Below are 23,426 nucleotides of genomic sequence, written 5' to 3'. Positions count from 1 at the left end.
GCAAGCAATTTTAGGTATAATTATCTTGGAAGCAACTTCACTCAAATGATTTTATATTTAAGAATAATCCTTTTGTTGTCCCGCAGCCCTAATTACAGTATTTATCTTCCTGCTCAAAGCCCCATTTCTTCCCCTAGCAGCTTTCTCCAAGGCACAGCTCGATGGGCCACAGATACGGCTCCAAAAATAGCGCTTGTGCTCACCGACGAACCTGCACAGTGCATTTACCCATGGCTAATTCTGCATTTCAGCCCCTTGAAATGTACTGGTAATTAATCCAATTACATGCATTTTATTTTGCAATTAATTCTGCCATTGAACCCCCAGGAACGGAACGAGAGCAGTGACCTGTGCAGCGGGTGCCGCTCTGCTGGGCCCCTTCTTGCTGCGATTCCTTCTCAAGGGGAGACAATTCAGCAGCAAATCCCCCTGCGCTGTGCACCCAGAGCCGCCTCAGTTCGGATTGCTCTTTACTTAGCCCTAAAGCATATATATATATATATATGTATATATATATATGGGGAGGAGGACGCAGCTTTCAGCGCAGCCTTGTCTGCCTGCAGACAAATAATCAATACTATTGGCAGGAACTATTGGCTCTGCAGTCCCTATTTACACACCTGGCACAATCCAGCAGCAACAACAGTTGTTTAAAGAGGTAACGCACTCTAATGAGGGACTAACACCGTCAAATATCGGTACAAAATACCCGCACTTTGCAAGGCAGCGCTGCGTCCCGAGCCTGCCGGCGATGCCGTCGGGACTCCCCCCTCGCTCCTCAAACAACATCAGGCGCTTTGGGATTAAAGGTGCTCCAAGGCACGGGAGGCCGGCTCACGCTTTGTAACGGGATTTAAAATAAGTCTGTCTTGGCCAAGCATTCGCGACAATCTCCCGGTTTACAGACTGGCTGCAAGGCAGGCAAAAAGTTGCATCTTTTCGTGTATCCAAGTACAGCAAAGTAAGAGGTAATGGGGAAATATCATAACCATTTGCTGGAATAGGAGAACATTAGTATTACACGTTCTGAATATTCATCATCTTTTAATAGCGTTTCACTCTCTTTTTCATCTCAGTATGACCCTGGTAATGACTCTGTTCGGAACAGGTTGCAAGTCTCTCACAAAGCCTGTTGCTCATCTTTGGTTTTGTATTTACTGTGTTTTACTGATTACATCTCTTATTGTTGTAGCCTTGGGAAATGCTCCAAGCTGGCCGTGGAGCATTATGCATCTTGTTACCTACTGCACCTTCCATCCTTTTTAGTTACTTTTCTATAGCTTAATGAGATCATTTTTCTGTCCCCTCCACTCTTAAAACATTTGTCATTTGTTTGAATGAAACATCAGGATGTTTTTAAGCCTGCATGGGGGGAAGTGTCCCAGCGTCATTGTTCAGGTAACAATATTCCAGAGTGAATCTACTTCTTTTATCCCACTGCTTGCCAAGCTCACATTTTGCCATCAGTCAGCTCTACAGCAAGATCAAGTCTCCTAACCCCGCTCACATATGTTACTATTTTTTTCTGTATTTATATACATTTAAAACTATCAATAAATCCATCAATTTTGCTATAACATTTGGGGAAGGAAATGCAATCCGAACGCTTTGCAAAAACTAAATTAGATAACTTCCAATTGAAGAAAAGTTTGTTTCCCGAATCACGGCAAGCCAGGCTTCTACTTTAAGCAAAGAAAACATGATGGATTGAGCTCAAGTCCCACAGGACGCAGCGTCCACCCTTGGCTGTGCTCAGCGCCGGGGTGCAGAGCCAGAACAGCTTTACTGGGCCCTTCCTAAAGCGTCACCCTGGCTCACCTGATGTAAAACACGCTCCTGCTCCACTACGGCTGTCACACAAACAAATGCACGACTTCCATTAATATGTCTTCATATTGGAAGATCTCTGGAAAGACAAATTTAATCCTGGGAAATGGAAGCCTGGGGACGGAGGAGGCGCTTTTGTGAGGCTCTTCCAGAAGCTGTCACGTAATATAGATGTTATTCTGCTCAGCACCTTCTGAGTTTTCCCTGTAAATGCATGTCCCCCTGTTCCCATCTATTTTTGGTAAGGCCAAAAGTCCCCCAGAGCACTGTAATTATCTCCCTCAGCAACGTCAGAAGAGTTTAGAGCTGAAGCAGGTGCCTGACCAGCACGGGAGAAGCAGGTCCAGCCTCCTGCCCATGGGGAGCTGCCAACGCAGGGCTGCGCACACCGTGGCCAGGGGAGGATCGGGAATCTGGCGGGGCAGGTTTGTGGAGCATCGCTGCCTTAAAAAAGAGAAAACAAGTCATCCCTCTGGGCTTTAACTTTGAGCCGTTAAGGATTGAGTGAGCTAAACTTATTTAAAATAAAACCTTGTTGCTTTGTCTGTTGGAAGGGACAAAAATCAATGGGAATGGAAATGCAATAATGAGGATTCACTGACGATCCTTTCCCTGCTTTTCTCTTTGTTTATTGCCAGTTTTCCCTGCAACAGATTCCAGGTGAGAACCTCTCTGCATAGCAGTCTGAAATAAGTGAGGTTTTACTTGACTTCTGTTACGGCAGTGTTAAAATTCAATTACATGAAGTTTTACGTGTGACTGAGTATCCATGCACATGAGAAGTGAAAACTACATTTTCAACAACTTGTCAACTGGCAGAAATTTGTTAAGAAATGTAATTAAAAAATAGAGAGGATAAGCCTTGCAAAGACATTTTAGGAGGACGTTAATGGCCACGACCTCGTGTTCAGATTTGGGGCATGAAGAACACCACGTAGATGCCAGGCTACAAGCAGCTTTCATGTGTCTTTGCTCTGAGGTGCCAGGGCCTGATTTCCAATGGAATTCCCATCTCCCACTCATTTTATGAAGAATATTGACTGCACAGCCCCCTCTGAACTCAGACCTTTGTGTCAGAAACTGGGCACTCGACACTAACTCCTGCTTTAAACTTGAGCATTTTAAACATCCCATCTCTTTAGTTATTTTTCAGGCCAACAGAAGATTCAGAGAACTCCAGAAAAGAGCTGCTGTGACAAGCACGTTGTCATTTGCGACAAGCACGTTGTCATTTGTGACAACGCTGGGCATGTCACCACCGAGCCAAAGGCTGCAGCCCTGGGGGTCCCACTGGTCCCCGTTCACAGATGAAGCAGATGATTAACACCCTAAGCCACCAAATAATTTCCATTGTGTATGTATGCGACTGCGTGAACAAAATACCCATGTTTTCCTGCATATTGTGCTCCATTATTTCTGAATACAATAGTTCCCTTGGCATGAGTACTAAATGAATGGTAAATTCATTTCGTCTGAAAAACTAAACAAACAAGCACTAACAATGGGTATAAATCAGATTGCTGCAGTACTTTCAAGTAGCTGGTAAAAATATTTTAATCAAATAACTCGGCTGTAGCCACCATGAACTACTGGGAAGGTTAAGGCTGAGACTCAGAATTCTACTGAGAAAACACACAGAATCGTTCAAAACACGCAATTTCATCCCCACCGCTTGACTCGGATTAAAAGCAGAAGGTGGCAGGTTGAGATTCTACCCCTGCTACCAAGTGGAAGCCACCAACACCAGAGGTTAATGGAATATTCTGAGAGACGGGCGATGCTGAAAAGCAATGGAAACGCTGCGGTAGCACCGTCCCGAGTGCTCTGGTGTAGCTAAAATTAGAATTTAGGGCTGAAGGATTTAGCGCTCACTGAAGTCTGTGGGAATCGTACCCCATGATGAATGAGCAAAATATAGTTTGAAACGTGTTCTCAGTTAACCTCAGGGAAATGAGAAATAATGTGACCGCAGTCCAGGCACTTGCATCAGATTAAACCCAAACCTTAGCATGCCTTAGATACAACATAGTTACTATTCAAAGGAATTAGAGCTGAATAAGAGCTGAGAACATTGTTTTTTGCCTTTTTTCCTACAGAGAGCCCTACCCAGAGACTGCCAGATTATGTTTTGAAACCGATAGAAAGCCCTACGGCCATCTAATTCAAAATTATACAGAGCAGTGAACCTCTGGCTTTGTCAGCCTGGCCCAGCGGCAGCACCTGAACCAGAACATCGCTTCCAGAGAACACCCGAAAACACCAGCCATAAACCTGCTGCCATCCTTGGTGACCTGTTCCCTCACTACGAGAAACTGGTTCTGCACATGCACAGCTCCAGGGTCATGCCCTGGTGGTCACGTCTTTGCCTATGGATTAAAGAGTCTCTTAAATTTATGTTCGCCACATAAATCCTTGCAGGTTGTGATCAAAGCACCACGTAAGCTCCGTTTGATACCTGACGGGGATTGCACTCTTTGCCTCTCTCGCTCTATGAGATGTTTTCCCATCTTTTAATCATCCCCCTCTCTGAATCCTCTACAGCTCCGAGCCAGCGTGACTCCGGCGCAGCGGCTGGACCTACGAGGAACATCAAGTCCTACACTTCTGAAAATGTTTCACTTTAACTCTTTTTTGCTGCCCTGTACCTGCGAGAGGCTGCAAACCCAGCACAGCCGGGTCTGCTGAGGACAGCGGCTCCAGCACCAGCCCCGTCCCTGCGCTCCGAGCTCCGGATCGGGCTCGGAGCTGGAAAACGTCTGATGCCAACCAGAATAAACCCCAAGTGATCAAAGCGGGTGCCGGGCAGCCTGCGGGAAGGCTCCACTGCAAAAGGTGCCAGGCAGGACACAGCTCACAAGGCTTTAAAAAACACAAGTGGCTGCTACATAGTGATATTGTATACACTAAAAATCAGAAAATAATTCAGCTGTTGGTCCATGTGTTACCTCCAGATTACTATTCATTTCCCCCTCTCAACAATACAGACCTTTCCTCCGGTATTTTGGCTTTGGATGATGAACAGCAAAGAGAAATATAAGGACAAAGAGGTGAAACCTAATATTTTTTTACATACATTAGGTAAACATAGAACCAGCTCTATCACTTCACTCCAATAAGCTTAACTATGTACTTAAAAAGACAAGCATGTGTTGCAGAGCACGAGCCTAAGCTGGAGACACAGCTCAGTTTTGAGTGTCCTGGCCAAGACAAAGCTCAAGGCATCACCACAGCCCCATGGATGCAATATATTTATTTGGTGATGGTTTTTTATTCGACAACCACCCACAAAGTCCAGACTCCGATTCCCAAGCGGCCGACATGTGCTCCATCAGCTGTGTGCTCCTGGAACCGCGACGTCCTGACCTTTTGATGTTAAACTGCCAGCAAGTGTTTTCTGCGGCATAAATCAAGGAGCGGGACGGGCTGCGCGGGGCTCCCACCCACCGCTCTCGCTGCAGAGTCCGAACCGCCGAGCCCAGATCTCCCCGTCCCGGGGGCCATTTGTGAGCCACACCTGGCGGGAAAGGTCCTGACACCCAGACAAACCAGAACCCAAAAACCACACGACCAAACCAAACATTTCACGAGACTGATCTTCTGCATCCATGAAAACACTGAAACAGGAGAAACTGTAGTTCATTTTTCAGTTCTAGTAAACAGGAGTTTATGCATTTTCTGCACATTCACACTGCCTGTAAAGCTCTATGTTTTTTAATTTGTTCAAGACTTAATTGTTCTGAGTATTTACTTACTACATCTACTACACGCAAATGATGTGTTTTAAGCTAGTTGTACTCTTTTTTCGGGGGGGGTGGGGGAGTGGGAAGGAGGGAATCCTGAGATCAATAAAAGAAGTTAAATAATGCACAGCTGTCCCTTTTATAGAAAACAAGTCTATTCCCCCACCTCCCCACACCCCATATTGTTGTTGTTATACTATCGGTATGAACCAGGCACCGGCAAGGAGACGGGGAAAAAATGACAGGACATTGTAAGAGAATTTAATGAAGTGGCTCCAAATATTGTATCAAAATAAATGAAGTGAATAATGCAGGAGATCATTCCAGGTCCCTTCTACAACAATATCCATTGTGTGAGCAGCATATCTGAGGAGATGGGGATGGATGGATGAATATAAAGGTGCCACTCCAGCACATTACAGAGCAGGGAACAATGGAAACTCTAAATTGTTATATTTAATTTCAGTAATACTTCGAGTCCAGATACTCAAGAAGAAAATAGCAGGTGGTAAAAGAGGAGGAGGAGGAATTATCAGCTTTTCTGATCTCAGTTAACTATTTTGCTTCTGCTCAGGATGGAGGAAAAGGGGCTGATGGCAACGCCTGCATCTCTGAGCTGGGGTGTGAGCCCAGCGTGGGTTTGGAGCCCCCGTGGGTTTGGAGCCGGCAGCCCATGAGCTGCTGGGGCGAGCACCCCACTCGCAAATTATCTGCCTTTGATTAACAATATATACCATGGCGTGCAATAGGAGCGAACCTGAGCCAGAACACGTGGGCCTGCCGTGGCAAAGCGGCTCTGCAGTCCGGTCCGAGCCCAGCTCCAGCGGCAGCTACAACCGGCCTTACCGAGGGTATTGTCACCTTCGCCCTGAGCCGCAGCGCGCTGGGTTCGGTGACACTCTGGGTCTGCGCTCAGCTGAGACCGCAGAGCTCGCCATGGGCACAGGGCTCCTCGCCACGTTCCTGCTTTTGCAAATGTGGCCGCTGATTCACGTTCCTGATGACACAGGGGCAACGATCCCCCTTGTTTGTGCAGTTGTCAGACAGGGACTTCTATTTGGACACAGAACCAAGCACAAGGATCCAGACATTGACCTGTTCTCAAATTACTGTGCTTTCCCATCACTGGCAGTACCCAGGGGACACTCGCTATTCCCTGGCTCTTTGCAAAATGCCTTTTTATTTCTCCTGTCTATATGAAGAATCCTTCACACCAGTACTGCCGTTCTGGGAGCGCGTTGAACGCTGGGGTAACACACAGTGCCGGCAGTAAAGCTGTAGTTCAAGCTTTCAGCCCTGTCCCTGCACCTTTCAGTGCTGTCCCCAGCTGGGCACAGCCAGTTACACCGGGAGGTTCTGCAGAGACCCCGTCACAGGATCCCAGCAGCCAGGAGCAGGGCGCAAGTTCCTACCAGCCGAGACAGCCAAAACCAGGGACGCTAGAAATGCAGGAGCCGAATCAGCAGCCAAAGCCATTACAACTGTTACCTTTGCTTGTAAACGCTCCATGTGCCTCTGCTCTAATTTTGTCTGACTACCTGTATTGCCTGTATTGCCCATCCCCTCCCAGCTCAGCACGCATCCTTCCCTCCTCGGGACACAGATCCCGCACCCACCGGTGCTGCCCATCAAGCCTCCCCTAACCCAATTGCATTACACTGACAGCTTTACTTGCAAATTCCCTCTCTGCACAGCTCATGCTAAGAACCTTAATATTCCTGCAGATTCAGAAAGGGGATTTCCAACAAGCATTAGGAAAATTAAACTTCTCAAGAGCTGTCTCAATCTGACAAGCTATTTCTAGCTCTTCAAAGTACAGTAAGTGAAAATATTAAAATGGGGGATAGGGAAGTTGTAGTAAGCAAATGATGAATTAATTCTGGAAACAAGGACGGCGTAAATCTACTTTGCATATGCAGAAAGCATACGTGCATGTATATACAAACAGAGAGAAATACGTATTATTTAAGGCTTCCTGCTGCCTTATAATATAAAATTATAATCACCCACCCTTTGCTTCCACCCAAAGCCAAAGCAGCAGATACCACTCATGAGGGGGGCATTTCCCTTTCGCTCCTCTCTCCCCGTCTCTGCTGCTTTCTCTTCTATTCCCTACAGAGCTTCCAGCCCACACCCGAACGCTGAGACGCTGTTTATAGCCGGGGCCATTGCCGGGGTTGAGAAGCTGAAGCAGGTTTTCAAGCTGTCAGAGTGCGACTCCGAAGGAGGCGAGGGGGATGTTATTTTTTTAGGAGCAACAAAGCAGCACGATTTGGGTGTTCACAATTTTTTCTATGCTCTGGCATGGCTCTTGCTCCAAAAACTTGAAATTCTCTCTGGTTTAAGGCCTGACTTGAATAACAGCGCTTGGCTTGTCTGTCTGTCATCTCTCTCTGCTGCTGCTTTGCAGCAATCATCCCCAGTAGCCTCACAAATCAGATTAAAAGTGGGTTAGAAGAGCATCCTCTTCAATTACAGTCCCTGCTCACTGGTGCTTTAGGAGTGGGGGACACCGGCTCTGTACTAGACACCGGGGACAAAACAATTGGAAGAGCTGATTAAAATCCTATTGCTCTTCAGGGGCTGGTGTGATTGTGTGAGGGCTGTGTGATGTGATGAAAAACCCTTCCCGAGCTTGCACACGCAGCCTGCCAAGAATGCCGCTTCAGCTCTATCAACTGGTCTTACAAATGACATGTTATTGAGTGCTGTATTAAAGTTACAGTCAAGGCTCTGTAGAGAGCTAGATATAGAGCTAGATCCAATCAATACTTGAGATTTTTCAATATTACAAAATATTTTGCATTACAGCATGGCAGCCTGATACTATTTATTTAAGGGAGAAATACAAAAGGAACTGATTTGACCTTGATATCCTGACTGGCAGAACAGAAGGGAATGCCAAACGCTAAGAGTGAAGCTATTGATTACGCCTGAGAGGGAGGACGGATGAAAGAAAGCTGTAAAAGGTTAATGGCAGAGTGGAACAGAGTGATTTTCGGTTTTGTCTTGATGACAACAGGGTAGAAAATGGGTATCCACAGTCAATCAGACCAAGGATTCGCTGGAGAAAAAGGGAGGCATGAGATGCATCTGTACTGGTGGGAGAATCCCCCAGGAACTCAGCACATGGATGCAGATGGTCCTGCCAGGGGCGGCAGCAGCGTCACCTTCCACCAAAGGCCATTGCGGTGCTGGGCAGCTGAGCTTCGCCAGGCAGGGACGAAACGGGGCTCCCCGGACCCGCACCGGCGGAGCCACAAACACACGGGGGCAGACGGGGAGAAGCTGCAGTGGAAATGCACAGCGAGCACGGGGCCCACACTGCTGAGGACAGCTGGACACCCCCGGCGCTCATGGAGAGCACAGCCCCTTACTCCTCTCCTTATTTCTCTCCCATTCTGTTCATCTGTGCTTACTGAGCACAGTGAAAATGGGACTCTTGGTCATCTTTACAGTCTCCTATCATCAGGGCTGAGCAGCGAATTTCCTTGGATTGGTTTTTAGGTCATTAGTATGTTAACTAACTGTAGAAAGCTCTAATTTAATTACTAGGAACAAAGGCCTGAACATGAATAAGCAAAGTCCCTGTTACACTTCAAAGCCACAGCTTTCTGATGCTGGTAATGTTGGTTTGAGTTCTCTCAGGTACCAAATAGCTAAAATCCGGCCACTGTCCATGTGCCAGGACAGCACCAGCCAAAGCCAGGGAAGCATCTGTAATTGCAAAAGTGAAAATGCAACAGGAGGCCTCATTTGCATCAACCAAAACAAGGGGAAAGCAAGTTCTGGTAGACTGTGCAAACAAACGTGGTTCAGTACTAAATGGGTCCCTCCAGGCTCCGGGGGCTGTTTTAAGGAGGAAGATGCAGGAACTTGTCATATATAATCTACCAACCATCTTTATAGTGTGACAGGAATTTCTTAATGAGCATTGGCAGTACATACAAACAGAGTAGCAGTGCTGCTTCTCCAGCCATTAATATTACATACGTGGGCTGCTTAATTTGCTGTTCCTCACAGCACTGGAGTAGGAGGCCTGAATAATGAAGGATTTGTTGACAGAGGTCTTCATATCAAATCAGCAAAAAAGGTAGGAAATGCTCCAGTTTCAGGCGTACCGGCTTGACTCACGTAACCTTGGCCCTTCCTACACTCCTGATTATGGACACAACGTACCAGGTGCTCTGCTCTTCTCAGGCCACTATCTATCGCTGCCACTTTTGACCTTCATCTATTAAAGCTTTCACCAAGCCAAACAGCACAATAATACTCACTAATTTCACAGGAAAGAGGCGTTATTTATGCATGAGGAAGATGATGGCTGCTGAAAACCAAGCACCCATTCAGAAAGGTGCTTAACCGTGTGCCTGGTGTTAAGTGCATAAGCAGCCCCTCCTGTGAGATTTCAAACAGTGAGAAGTGAACTGGAAGCAGAACACAAATCCTATCTCCTCAGCACTTTTCAAGTGATATCCCAACTCATTCTAAAGATTCTCATTCTAAAGAGCTCATTCTAAAGGAGGAGACAGCTCGTTCTGGGGCTGGACACGGCAGTGAAGGATGGTCAGTCCTGGTACCCCATATGTGGAGCTCAGGTGGGCACTATGTAACTCTCCTGCAGGACAAAAGCCTCTCCTACTACAAACAGGTACATTATCTTGTGTACTTCTGATAGTCTGAGATGGTAGCAACATAGAACTGATTTTATATAGTAGGCATTGTGCTATAGGCAATAAGATGTGTTGCCGCAGTGCTTTAATGCTGCGTGTGGATAGGATATGGTACTAAAATAAACATATAGAAACATGCAACAGAGTTCCTGGGCTTTAAAAGACTAAACAAATTCACCTCTGAAGAGTTTTCTTAAATGCTTGAGGCATTTTCTAAACACAACATTTGGCAGCGATAGCTCCTTGCCACAGTTAATTCCTCAGTGATGCTCCCTGGACTTGGCTTGATCGATACACACCTGAGTCCAACCGACACTCTCTCCTAAGTGACACACGTGTAAGACTCTTCTAAGTTGTAGGACATGAGTCCTCAGCTCTCGCTAAGGATCGTCCACAAAGCAGCAGCCCCAGAGCCCAGGGGAACGAGACAGGCGGGCTGAACACACACAGAGCCGAACTGACGTGTCTCCAGTGCGCTCATTTCATTTACATCTCCTTCATTATGGAAAAGAGGTGTGAAAGTAGGTTCTAGAGCTACTTAGTGCTGGCTGCACATCGATTTAATACCTATTCTGGCTTTTCAAGTCAGTTACCTCCACAGAACTCTTGTTCCAAACCAATTATTTAGCTGCATTCCTCAGACTTCAAACTCACTAGTGTATTAATGCAGCTTGGTCTAAACCACCACATATTAAAGACTGCTGAAGAGGAAGCTTTTAAAATGAAGGAAGACAATAAAGAACCAGCTTACCTGATTTAGAAGACAACCGCATTTCTACTCCTGATTCTATTTATGCATTAAGTCTCTAAAAACAAGCCAAACTGCATCAGATCCATTTCCTTTTGTTACCATGCCTGTACCAGTCTAGCTACTCACTTGAAAAGAGACTCAAACATGAAAATAAGGAGGCAACTGCAAAAAAAAAAAAAGGTAATTAATAACACAGGTGACTTCTTGCTCATTATCAGGCTCAAGAGATTGCCAATGGGAGCCACAGCTGCAAACTATTATGTGTTTGCAGCATCTAAACACCCTCAGAATTCAGCCCCCTTCACTTGCCAAATGGGATTCTTATGTGTTTACCTGAAGCACAAGTTTCCCCCTTGAGGTGCTCCATGGTGCAGAAGCTCTCACTTAAAAGTCTGGGTCCTGTGCTATGGGAAAAGTGAACATAGACAAACACACACCCCCGACAAATAAATAGATATATACATACAAAAAAAATTCTATAGGAAGTTGATTTATTCTGCTATTAGCAGATCAATTAAGAATGTTTGCTTGCATACAGATGGGCACAATCCACCCTGGCGTCTCCTGGAGCGGAGCTCAGGGTCCTGCTCGGTGACTGCGATGCACTGAAGGGTGAGCGATGCCTCTTCCTGCTTTGGCCATAGATTTCCTATGGTACTTTGGGCAAATCACTTAACCTTGGTGTTCTCCACGTCAATAAGGAATCCACCTTGCTCAGAGCATTTTGAGATCTGTGGACAAAGAGCACTCTAAACACTAGGTATTATTTATAGCATTGCCCTATGGATAATAGCAAGCTACAGCTGTTAGAGACAGCAGGGACCTCAGAGCAAGCAGAGAGGCATAAATCTGAATGTCAGTATCCTTAGCACTGTAGCTGGCGGCTGTTTTGTCCTCGGAGAACATTTCAGTGGTTTGTGCTACCAGATGAACTTGCTGTTAGTTCGTCACGTTCCCCAGAGGCGGTTAACGCAGAAATCTGGATTTACCACAGCAGCTCACTGGTAAAGCGATTGTGACAGGCTGCTCCCAGCGTGGCTGGTACCTGCTCCTGCCAAAGGAGAAAGGCTGGCCAGCAGTGCCGCTTGTGCAAGGCAGCCTTGCACGCACACACATCTGCTCTGCACAGCCCGCCAGCTGAGGTTTGACCACTTCTCCCCTGACCTCCACATTACTAAGGGTAAGACTCTGTGGACGTGATGTAGCGATGTGTAAAAATCGCCCCAAATGGCTCTAGAGTGTGAGCTAGAACAGTGCGGAACCTGCTGGGAGGCTGCTCCCCTCACCTGAGCTCAGCCTGAGTTAGTCTGGGCCCTGCTCTGAGCTGTCCTCACGCTGCACCTTGTCCTCGAGCTCCAGTAATCCAGGCACCGATGAGAGATGCTGAAAGAAAGCAAAGACCGTCTGATGTGCAAGTATTGATTTCCAAAATCTTGGGCATGTTTGCCTTATGTACACCAACTTACTCTTTTAGAATTGTCTTCAAAGGCGTTTAGCCAAATGTGGATCCTCCCAATCGCACCAAAATCAGAAACTCACACATCAGGCTTTCAGGCTAGAAATATACATGTGGATTTATTTGCAAATAGTTTCAAATCTTGGAAGGGTGACTTGGTGCAAATACATTTGTAGCATAACATGTTGTTGATGTTATATCTTCTCCACCCAACATCGCACAATGTAAAGCTTTGTGACCAGATTGTGCCAAGAGCCTTAGTTGGCTGTTTCATCAAAGGACAATTCTCCATGTTGCTGCCAGTCTCTTTTAGGGTAAAACTTCTGACAGTGAAAGGAAAGAGGCGTTAAGAGTAGGAAAAAAGATGAAGCCACTAAAATGCAAATTTTATTCACAGTTGGCATGTTTATAAATATATATATATTACATTCTTAAAATCTACAGTACATTCTAAATATAGAGGGATCCAATCTAAGTGTTTGTGGGAGAGCGGGTGTGTATTAAACTGAGCAGCCTAGATTCAATGACAGAGACTTAATAATAAAAGGAGGGCAAAGACTCACTCTGGAAAATAAAGGGCAACTTGAAATATAAGCTGGATTTTAGTTAGTGCTTTGGCACTTTGCCACTGGTCATTAGAGACTGCTTGTGGACCGCACAAAATATGTCATGGTTTTAGGGCTGGAGGGCACATCGGATTCAAAGGGTAATCACTGAAATCCTACCATATGTACATCCTTATCAGAGGACAACAAAAGATAATCATCACCTCTGGGAGAAACAAATGTTATCTCCGGAGTTTCGCTGTTCGGGGTTCAATGTCGCATGTGCAGCTCTCCTCCGTGACCTCCGAGCGCCCTCTGAACGTGCCCCGCAGGGTCTGAAGCAGCACCAGCAGAAGGAACTGAACAACCTGACCTCTCCGGGACACGGGACGGACAAAGCGGCAGCTGCTGTTGGTGTCCGAGTCCAGCACAAGTTACACTGACCCGGGAGAGAGCGGCCAACTTTGGTAAATGACAGCACGCAAAGCGAGTGCCAGCGCGGTACCCACGGCGTCCGTGCTCGGCCAGAGCGGGCGCTGGAGCAGCGAGCGTGCGTGGGAGCGAGGGACGGAACCACACGCTTCCCAAGTGCCCTCGGGGTGCTGGACGGGGAGCGCTCCAGGAAATACAAATTTGAAACAGGACAATCAAATCAAGTGGGCTTTGAAAAATAGCTTGTTCTCTCAAACTTTCCAAAACAGACCTTCCTTTAGATGAGTGATATTCTGAGTATAGATTATATCTTCTCCTATTTTACAAATTAAGAAATACAGAAAATTGGCTGGCAAAGTTTATTACCTTGGCATCTACTTAAAAAGAGAGTTTCAGTTTTAACTGTATATGTGTATCCATTCTCAGCGCTTGGGAGGCAAACATGCTGGTTTGTAAACAGCCCAGTTACTCCTTTTTCCCATCCGGATTCTTTGGAAACTCATGACTTTCCAGCTCTGGGAGCTGCTTTGCTCACACTGTTGGTTTTTGTCAGCTTTAAATTAAAGTTCAGGATGGATATGCTCTGCATGTGGCTTGAATGACATGTTCTCTTCATGGATCTATTTATTCTGAAACCAATTTTTTGCTTTTAACCAAAGCTTGCAATATTGAACAGTAGAGCTGTGCGAACTTTGTAATATCCAAACTGCACTGGAGTTTGTTATATTTATTGATTTCCTGGGAAAGCTCAGAGAATGAGACAGTATTATTTTGCTAAGTTTTTTTTTCATGTTACCATGCATCAAAAACCTACACACATCTCTCACTTGCATCTCTGAGCACAGAGAAGACTTGAATTTTAAGAGCTGTCCAGGATCTCTGCTCTCCCAGCTGCTTTTGGGTGGCTTCTTGGGGCTCCACTGAGTTATTATCCACCAGCTGATTCTTGTTATCAATATAACATTTTGCCCCACTACCCAAAATTAAAGGCAGAAGGTGAGTGAAAAAATGAACAAATGAACAAATCAAACAGAAAAGTCTTTTGTATCTCATTACGCGTTTTCATGTAATCTCTCCATATAGTTTTTAAGTTCTTTGCACTCCCCCAGGTCCATATCCTGGCAGACCCATTTAATGTCATCCTCACTGCTCATCAAGATTGAGTTGACAGTTGGACACCCATCATCAGAGGAGATGGTGGTGAAGGTGGTGAATTTAACCCGTTTCCTCTTAGAGGTAGGAGAAGTAGTTGGTTCACTTTTCTGTTCTTTCCCTTCAGTGAATGTGGACTCAGTAGACCTGAAAGATTGTCCATTAATATTTTTGGTGGTATTTGTGTTGAGGAGATATTTGCTCTCTTCGTAGTCCACTCCTCTGTCAATGGCTGTGATACGTTCATCTTGTTGGGATGAGAAATTTATGTGATTCTCCAGAAGTTCTGTCCTGTTGCTCAGCCCAACCCAGTCATGCGAGTGGCTCAAGCCTTCTTGCTCTTCAAAGGGAACTTGTTTGTTTCTGTACTTCAAAGCAAAAGTGACACAATTGATAAGAAAGACCAGGATTGCCAGGCAAAAGACTCCCAGAAGAGCATACATCCCTATCTCCAGATCGCTGAGTCCCCTCGGGGTCTGGACTAGGTCATTTTCTTCCAAGTCTCCATTGTTTCTTGGCAGATCCACCTGTGCAGGGAAGCTTGTGAAGTCTATTGGGATGTTCTGCAGATGACTGTCATCGTCCAGGAGGCTTTCTCTGTCTTCTTTTTTACTTAAAATAGACCTCTGAGTGGTGGTTCCTTTGCCTTGCTCGTGGCCCATTGAGGAGCTGTAATACTGACCGTCTAGCCCAGCTCTTTCCTGCAGAGTGGTTTTCTGCCGCCGGTCACTCGCGTGGTTCTCTAGGTGGACACCAGCACCACTGTGTTTACTGTTGCTGATGTTAGGGTTGGCATCGCTCTGCCCAAACTTGACTTTGATGCTACCACTCCCAACAGCGAGGATGCTCTTTCTTTTGGATTTCTGGCACGATTCACTGATCACCATCTCCACCTTCACCAGAGTCCCCTGGCCTTCTGTCTCAGCAGCAATCACAGGCCACTTGAATTTGGGATCATGGTGAACCGAGACCACCTTCTCATCCAGAGATGTGGCTGACAAGGAGAAGTCTTTGGAGTCATAAACATCCAGGGGCATGACGGACCCATCACTGAACTGGATCCAGCAGCTGATGGCTGCTTCCTACAATATATAAAACAAATATATGCACGCTCAGAATAAACACTGAGGGAAATATGTTCTGTCCTGGTCTATTCCTCACAAGATCCATATAACATTTATAACCAGAAAAGAAATAAACAGGGAAAGCAATAAAATTAATATCTTGCCAAGATATGAAGAAAAACACTCGTTTAAAACACTCATTGATAATAAGATTTGTTTCCCCAAAGGTGCTTAAAGGAGCTGTATCCCCTGGGCTCTGCAGAATCTACTTCAGCACCATAATAAATTGCATGTCAGAAAGCATTACCAGAGACTGAGATCATTTACTGTTGTATATTTAAATGAAAGAAAAAATTACATTATTTCTAAACTGCTTAAAATACAAAGTCTCCTCTTGTTACACATAACACATGTTAAAAAATACCTAATATAGCAAGGAGGTCCATACATGGCTCCATACCTTCAGTCCTTGATTTTTGTCTCAATTAAATAAGCATTTTGTACAAGCAGAGGAAACCCATCAGTTGCTTCTTTAGGAAACAGCCAGGGCAATTTTCATGCTTGTTAGCAATTAAAAGCAAGACAATAATGAAGTTTAATCTTGTGTTACAGCAACACAGATTGTATACTTAGGAGTGCATGGAAGTTTACTGAGTTTAAATGGGTCAGACCTGAGTACTAATTCTGTACTTATACATGTGCAATGGTGCAGTATTCCTGGGAACCTTGACTTTTGGCTTCTAATCTGAAACATTTTAAAGTATTCTTAGAGTTTAGAAAACATGCACTCACCCATTTTTGAAAATCAGGTCCTCTAAGGACTCTCCAATGGCTACAGAAAATTGCTGTGCTACCTGAAAAAATGTTGGCATTTGCACATAAATGTTTTCCAGACAAAATTCAGATTGCTCTCCTGGAATGTAAATCCTGCTTCTGGTGGTCTGACTTGCTCTGTTTTGCCTGGGATATTAGTACCTCGTTAAACACCCGAGAATCCACACCAGAAAGACTCCTGGCTTGATGAGTGGATTATTTGGTGTGTGAAATGATGTGAGCTCTGTCTGGTAAGAACTGGGATCATCCTGCTCTGCGGGGGAGCCTGACAGACAGACAAACACCCAACCAAAAGATTAATACCCATACTTGCTCAAAGCGTGATTATAAAAGTCTTCTTTCTTTAAATAAGCAGGTTTTCAAACGGATGGTATTTAGATTATAACCCAACATATATAGAGAGAATAAATATTTATCGTTATCTTTGAAATTGTTTCTAGCACATAGTCATTCACCAGTTCAGATCACAGAGAATAAGCCTCTGGTCTTTTGGGATTGTATTGTGCATAATCTACCGGCCTGATTCTGAAATCCTTACAGCCATAAAGCTCCCCCTGCTTCAATGGGAAATTTTCTTCTGCCTCTATTTCAGGACAGAGCCCTAAGACTTTGCTGACACTGTCATAAATCCCGGCTTTGTGTTTATTAATCTTTGGATATTTCTTGAAGGCTGCATAGAATTTATGTCATCAACTCTCATCCTCCCACTGTGTTGCTTAACCCTGCATAATCGTTTAATAATTTTGCCTTGCCTTGCTTATAGGGATTGTGCTCTGAAAATCTTGTACTAAGCAACGGTAGGGATCAGATGCTTTTAAAACAGAGTCGGTCCTGGCAGGGTAAGGGGTGCGCATCTTCCTGGCTGGTTTAACGCTGATCCGATGTTGTTCTGACTGTTCCTCGGCATCCAGAGGGGGACTCAGGCAGACTCCGCTGCTGGGCACTGAAATGTCAGTGCTGGGCAGCATATTGGGACTAAATGCCATCAACCCCAGCTTTTGGGCTGATTTCAAGGTAGTTTGTTTAACTCCCCATGTCAGCAATGGATTAGCTCACTGGCCTTATTTCTAGCTGCTTGGCATTGATTTCTTAACTCCTGGAAGACTATGGGAGCCTGATTTTTATCACCCTGTAAAGACTGCAGTTCTGCATTATTTCTCATCCCACACCCCACAGGATAAGACCCTGTGACGAATTAAAGCATCTCAAGAGTTCGGCAGGTTCCAAACATGCACGCCATGATCATTTACCTTTAACGCTCAGAACATGTTTAAGCATTAAGAGCCCAGTGCATCCTTGATGCACATCCCAGACTGATGGATTTGGGTTGAAAATCAAAAGGTTTAAATTTCAAACATAGACAGAAGCACAAGGAAAACCATCAAGCAGGAGCTGATGGGGCCATGGCCAAGTCCAAAAGCCCTTGGTAACCTCGCACAGGGACAGTGACAGCATGTGGGTGGCTCAGCATAAGGATTTCAGATCTGTGAGAGTCTGTGTAGTGTGGGGTTTGAGTGAACCGCTCCCTGCACCAGAAGAGGGCAAGTCTCCTATTGCTCATGGAGGAACCCCACAGCAAAGGCAGAAACAAAGCTGCTCTGCAGCAGAGAGAAAACCTTCCCATTCTCCTCAGGCACGATGTAAGATTTATCATGTCAGGGGGAGATCTGAGTGAAGAGAAAGGGACCATGATATGATAGTGATCCATAATATAGGAACTGAGAATAACAGGAAGAACAAATTGGTTTATGAAATCATAAATCAGGAAATGAGTCAATGATGCTGATTCATATTCAAGTAATGAATCAGAATGAGAGGGATGTTCCCCAGCTTCTGAAAATGCTCACAGAAAGTAACTAAAGGAAGGAGAGTTGGCACTATGCAAAATACCTTCTCATTTAAAGACAGACTTTTGTTGTTACCCTTTGGTTGATTTGATTTGCCTGTGGTGGGAGGCTGGACTTGCAATTTAGGTGGGAATGTCTCCTGTGATCTACCAGGTGCTGGGTGGGACAGAAAGGGAGACGGGGGCATGTGTAAGGGGACTTTTGTGTCTTAATTCTGACACGTCATTGACTTGTATGTGTTATTTATGGGATGCAGAGACAACAAATGTTTGCTGACTGAGCTTGTGTAGGTATAGTGCCATTTTTGTGGGATCTTCGTTTTTCTGTTAAGGCACCTTGTGGCCTTCAGAATAAAGTGCCCATAAGTAAAACATTTTCTTATCATATTATTAATAAAAATCTGCTTGATTCCATCAGCTTGTAATGTTCAGTATAGTGAATCAGAGTCCTTCCACAAACAGCACCTGTGGGCAGTAGTACCTGCTTTGGAGACTGAAGCAGCTCCTGTGCGACTGCTGTAGCAAAAATGGCTTTATTGCTGCCCGGACTGAGCTGCAGAGACAGCGACAATCCCGTCACCAGCTGCACCCCCAGGTCCGTTATTGTCACCTTCTCATCCAGAACTGTCACTGTCTTCTCAGCCAGGATAGCGTCCGAAAGGGGGGACAAGATCTGGAAAGAAATATCCAAGTCAGCAGCAGCCTTTTTCCATAGCACCAAGCAAAACGGCTGCATGGAGCTACTGCGGTACAGATAAGTGATATTTATAGTAATGGGCAGAATTACTCTTAGCAGACAGATACTATTAAAATATGCTTTAAAAATGGTTGGTCACATTTGATAACTCCTTCACAATAATAGGGTGCTTATAACACCTTTTGCCAATGTAGTTTTAATCAGCTACGCCATTCACCTATGAGATACGCTAATCATGTCTGTCGCAGATGTATTATTATTTGTGAATGTAATCTTTATGTGACATGCAATTATTTTAATAATGATCAGGTTTTTATGTAGCATATATTTCTCTGCAATCTGTAGATTTACATAAAATCCATAGAATAAATAGTATTTATTTCTATCCTATAGAAAGAAAGGCTAATGTATTGCTACAATGAACAGTCATGATACTGTAAACAAAATCGACAGAGAAAACTTATTTTGGTTAAAAAAAAGTGCGAGGAGGTCAGTGCACATGACATCCAAAGACACTCGTTAGCAAGCAAGTTGAATTTAACAATCCATAGAGGGTGCAGAGCATTTTGGAAGCAGTTGATAAGAGGTATTCTTTAAATATAACGTGCTTTCAGCTTTTTTTCCCTTAGATTTTTTTTTGTTGGAGCACTGAAAGCCCCAGAGCTCTGGAAAGTCACTCAGAAAACCTTCACAGATTTTGCAGAAAGTCAAAAATCTCAGATCCCATTTCTCCAGCCCTGACAACCTGTGTTATCGACAGGTGTGCTTGCTGCTTTCTGCTTTGACAGTCTGGGATCTTGAGAGTGTTTGGAGAGCTGGGCTTTTTTTCCTGTTCAAGTGCTTGTTAACATGTTGTCTACTTTGTACTAGCAATGGATTCATCTAGGCCAGTATTTCTCTGCACAGCAGGAGGAACTCTACGTGAAAAGCTGCCCACGACACCGGGCACAGGTTTAGGTGAATTACTTCCAAATGGGGACACTAAGGCACAGCCACATATCCAATGCTATTTATAGGCCATATTCTTGGCCATACTGGCTGAAACTGATGAAGCTAAACCTGCATCCCTTGAGAACGTAGCTTAGTTGTCACTAATCAGTCAGTCATTTAACATCATTCTAGAGGTGCCACTTATTACTATTGCTTTGTGCATATTCTGAACATTTATTTGTGCATATTCTAACATTTATATTTTGTAACGCACTGCAAGATGTGCAGGGATTTGATGCCACAGGACTCACATTCTAGTCTCAGTCTCTCAGGCACCCCCTGTTAGTTTTTACTTTACCCTTTGCTCTGTCAATGTAGGCTTTGAGAATACCGAGCTGCTTCACCTGCTGCATGCCTGTGATAGCCCATATACCGGCTCCAGGTCCAAAAACAGCCTCAGGAAAAAACAATCAGAAAACAGCCTTCAAGTACACAGGTTGGGCTAAATTTACTAAATCTATCTACGTCAGGGCACAAGATAAGAAGAGAAAACCATCTTTTCTGTGTCTTCCAGTCCTCACTGCAACTCCATTCAAAAGTCCGTGGCTTCAATATCTGTCACTAATGCAAGAAGCTGCTGCACGGCTGATCAGTGCCTCGGTTCCCAAAGTGGTGGGTTAATGGAGGAAAAGGATTAAGCAATTAATGTTCCCTACCTGGATGGTTGTCATTCCAAGCTCCTGCCCAATCAAGACCTGTCCGTCCTGGAGCTTGGCGATACTTGGCTCCTCCACCTGCATGAAGTCACTCACCAGGTCGGTGATGTCCACCTGCCAGTCGGAGCCCAGTAAGTAGCTCAGCTGCCCGCCGGGCTCCGGGGCCTCCGCCACGAACTGGGTGAGGACTCGCACCATCGCGTGTTGGTACTGAAGGGCGCAGCCTCTGCCCTTACGTTCATCCTCTTCTTCATCGTCACTGTCCCTGGCTGGCCTGGTAGGACACCAAGAATCAAAAATTAGTCGGAACTGATGCTGGGAGAGCTTGCAGCAGGAGAGCTCCTGCTGACAATAGTCTGCAGCCCAGTTGCTGGAACAAGGGACCTTTGCCCCTTCTGTTGCTGCGCTGAAGCTGCTTCCTTCAGTGCATTTCTGAAATCAGTCAGGTTCCCCCACTTTTATCCTGTTTCCCTTGTTTACAACAGCATCCATGCCGCCTGTATCTTTGAAACAGCTGCTGAGATCAGCCTGCTAGCTTCGCTACCACATCGTCCTCTCCAAACACCTCCCATTATTTTCCATGTTAAGTCCTTACTTTCAGGACCTTCACACTTTTCTCTATCTGGATCTTCCATAAATATCTCTGTGTCACCATGGAAGTCTCCCCTGTCTGAACCTGCATATGTCCCTTTCTGTGGGGCACTCAGGTTGAAGTCAAATCTCCATCAAAATCCCCATCTCTTTGCTGTGATACTAACAGAAACCAGGTGATAAACGATGTCTTCATAGGTAGGTTGGAATAGCAAGTACCTGCTTTATAATTTGGTTCTTCTTGTTCATAACAACAATGACAACAGATACAGTCTATATCTGCCTATATCCATCTCTGTGCTGTCATTTTCACGTCACTGACCTGTGGGCACAGAAAGTATTTTTAAAGCCCTAGTGTATCACTTTGGGACACTCATCAGTGCCACTGGACCCTACAGTGATAAGAAACAAGTATTTGCTAATTGTGGTCATTAACGATGAATAAATTAACTGGAAGGGCCTGTGAACCAGGCTGGAGATCAACCAGAGCTGGTCCTTGTTGGTGTCCTCCTGCTGCCTCGTGGCTGGTCCTGCCTAACCTGACCAATTGCAGTTTTTCATCACAGTCACTAGCGCTATAATACAAAATTGATTTCCAATGTAGGATAGTGCAACCTGCAGCTTCCATTTCCTTCATAAGTCCAGTGCAGGAGCCTATTGAATAAATGTCTGGTGACCTTCAAATTTACACCAGAATTGCATTAAGGCCAAATGAGCATGTTCAGATCCACTGGCCCTGACAGGTTTTTGGCAAGTGCACAGCCCAGAGTGAACATCCTCTAATGAAACCTACCTCTTATTAGAGATGATGGGGACTCTCCACCCCTTGATCTGATTTAGTTCTGTGTCAGAGACCTCTATCTGCAGCGGGAGACGAGGAACCCAGACTGTCATTTCTAAAGGGGCACTCAGATGCTGGTAAGTAAAATTAACTATGACATTCACTTTGCCTTTCATTTCCTTCCCATTGACAAAGACATAGTCACATCTGTCAGAAACCTGAAAAAATGAGACAGAAAACCAAAAATTAACGAGTCTCTTCACAAATTATAAAGTACACCACATGCTGGGAAAGTGAGTGGGAGGAAGAGAAAGGATATAGGTTTAAACTAGCTCCGAGTTCAGAGGACAGCTAGGACTAACAAGAAAGGTGCCTAGTGTGTCCTTAATAGCCTGTATAATTTGGCATAATTTTATCAGGCAGGCTTTTTCTGCTATAAACATTTCCAGTATAATCTAAGATAGAAGAACAGCTTCTTTCTGTCCTTAGTTCCCACTCCAACATCAGAACAGCCCTGGCATTATTGGCACCGAGAGGATCCCTCTCTCTCCCCAAAGCTCGGGCTCTACGATCCTCCTCTCCCACGTGTGCAGCCCCAGGGACACCACGAACCTGTGAGGAACAGGGAATTGCTCATAGTTCATACAGCATTGAGTAGGGGATGAATTTCTCTAGTCAACCCCAAACTGGGACAAAGGCTTCTTCAGGAGTCCCGTTGCAGGTCCCAGGGCATGGGGTGGTCACACCAACCAAAAACTAATCCCAGGGCAGAGCTCACTGATGCCCAGCGGTGCTCATTGGGAACCGCCACAAACCTGACAAAGGTCTCAGACAACATTAAGCTCAGGCTAGTCCTGATGTCACTTTATTTATTACCAATGTTGCTGAGAGTTACTAAATCTCACTCAAGCGATTTAGCAGCTATTGCGAGGATCCAGGTGAGCTGACAGGACCTGCCCATTACAGCTAGTTAAAATATACAAGTAAATGTACATGTCAAATAATTTATTAACTACCACTTTACCATATTGATGATCTGAAGGAATGATCTATTAAAACCCTGAACTCCTTTCAGAATCCATTACCAGCCAGACCTTCTATTCCATTCTGTAGAGGTATTTAATATTTCTGATTCCAGAATGCATAGTCTTATCCTTATCTAAATTTAATGCCATTTTCTACTTTTCTGTTTAAATGCTAAATAAATTTAAATCGTATTTAAATATCACCAGCTTTTGTAGGATAATTTGCATTCCTAATATTATTGTCTTTAAACAACAACAAAGCCCTTTACAGACAGATCCATAGCAAATCCATTTCCAGCCTTGCTTGTCTGAGCCTAGGTAACCTATCAAAGAAGGTTATCCTGACTTTTGCAATGCTTCTCTTGC

General features: G+C 44.9%; 1 protein-coding gene across 1 annotated transcript in view; it reads right to left on the bottom strand.

Annotated features, from left to right (window-relative positions):
• Nucleotides 1–14,476: 14,476 nt before the first annotated feature.
• TMEM132D (transmembrane protein 132D) overlaps nucleotides 14,477–23,426 on the bottom strand; it is a gene marked incomplete at both ends in the record, with an annotated part of 200,627 nt that continues 191,677 nt past the window's right edge. The window contains 4 exons of the mRNA XM_082066324.1: nucleotides 14,477–15,658; nucleotides 18,802–18,993; nucleotides 20,664–20,937; nucleotides 22,048–22,253. Coding sequence (XP_081922450.1) covers nucleotides 14,477–15,658; nucleotides 18,802–18,993; nucleotides 20,664–20,937; nucleotides 22,048–22,253 — 1,854 coding nt within the window. The remainder of the gene's footprint in view (nucleotides 15,659–18,801; nucleotides 18,994–20,663; nucleotides 20,938–22,047; nucleotides 22,254–23,426) is intronic.

This window comes from Streptopelia decaocto (genome assembly GCF_964273445.1).
Source record: "Streptopelia decaocto genome assembly, chromosome: 15".
NCBI lineage: Eukaryota > Metazoa > Chordata > Aves > Columbiformes > Columbidae > Streptopelia > Streptopelia decaocto.
The sequence above is the reverse complement of the archived record's forward strand: the minus strand, read 5'-3'. Positions and strand labels throughout refer to the sequence as shown.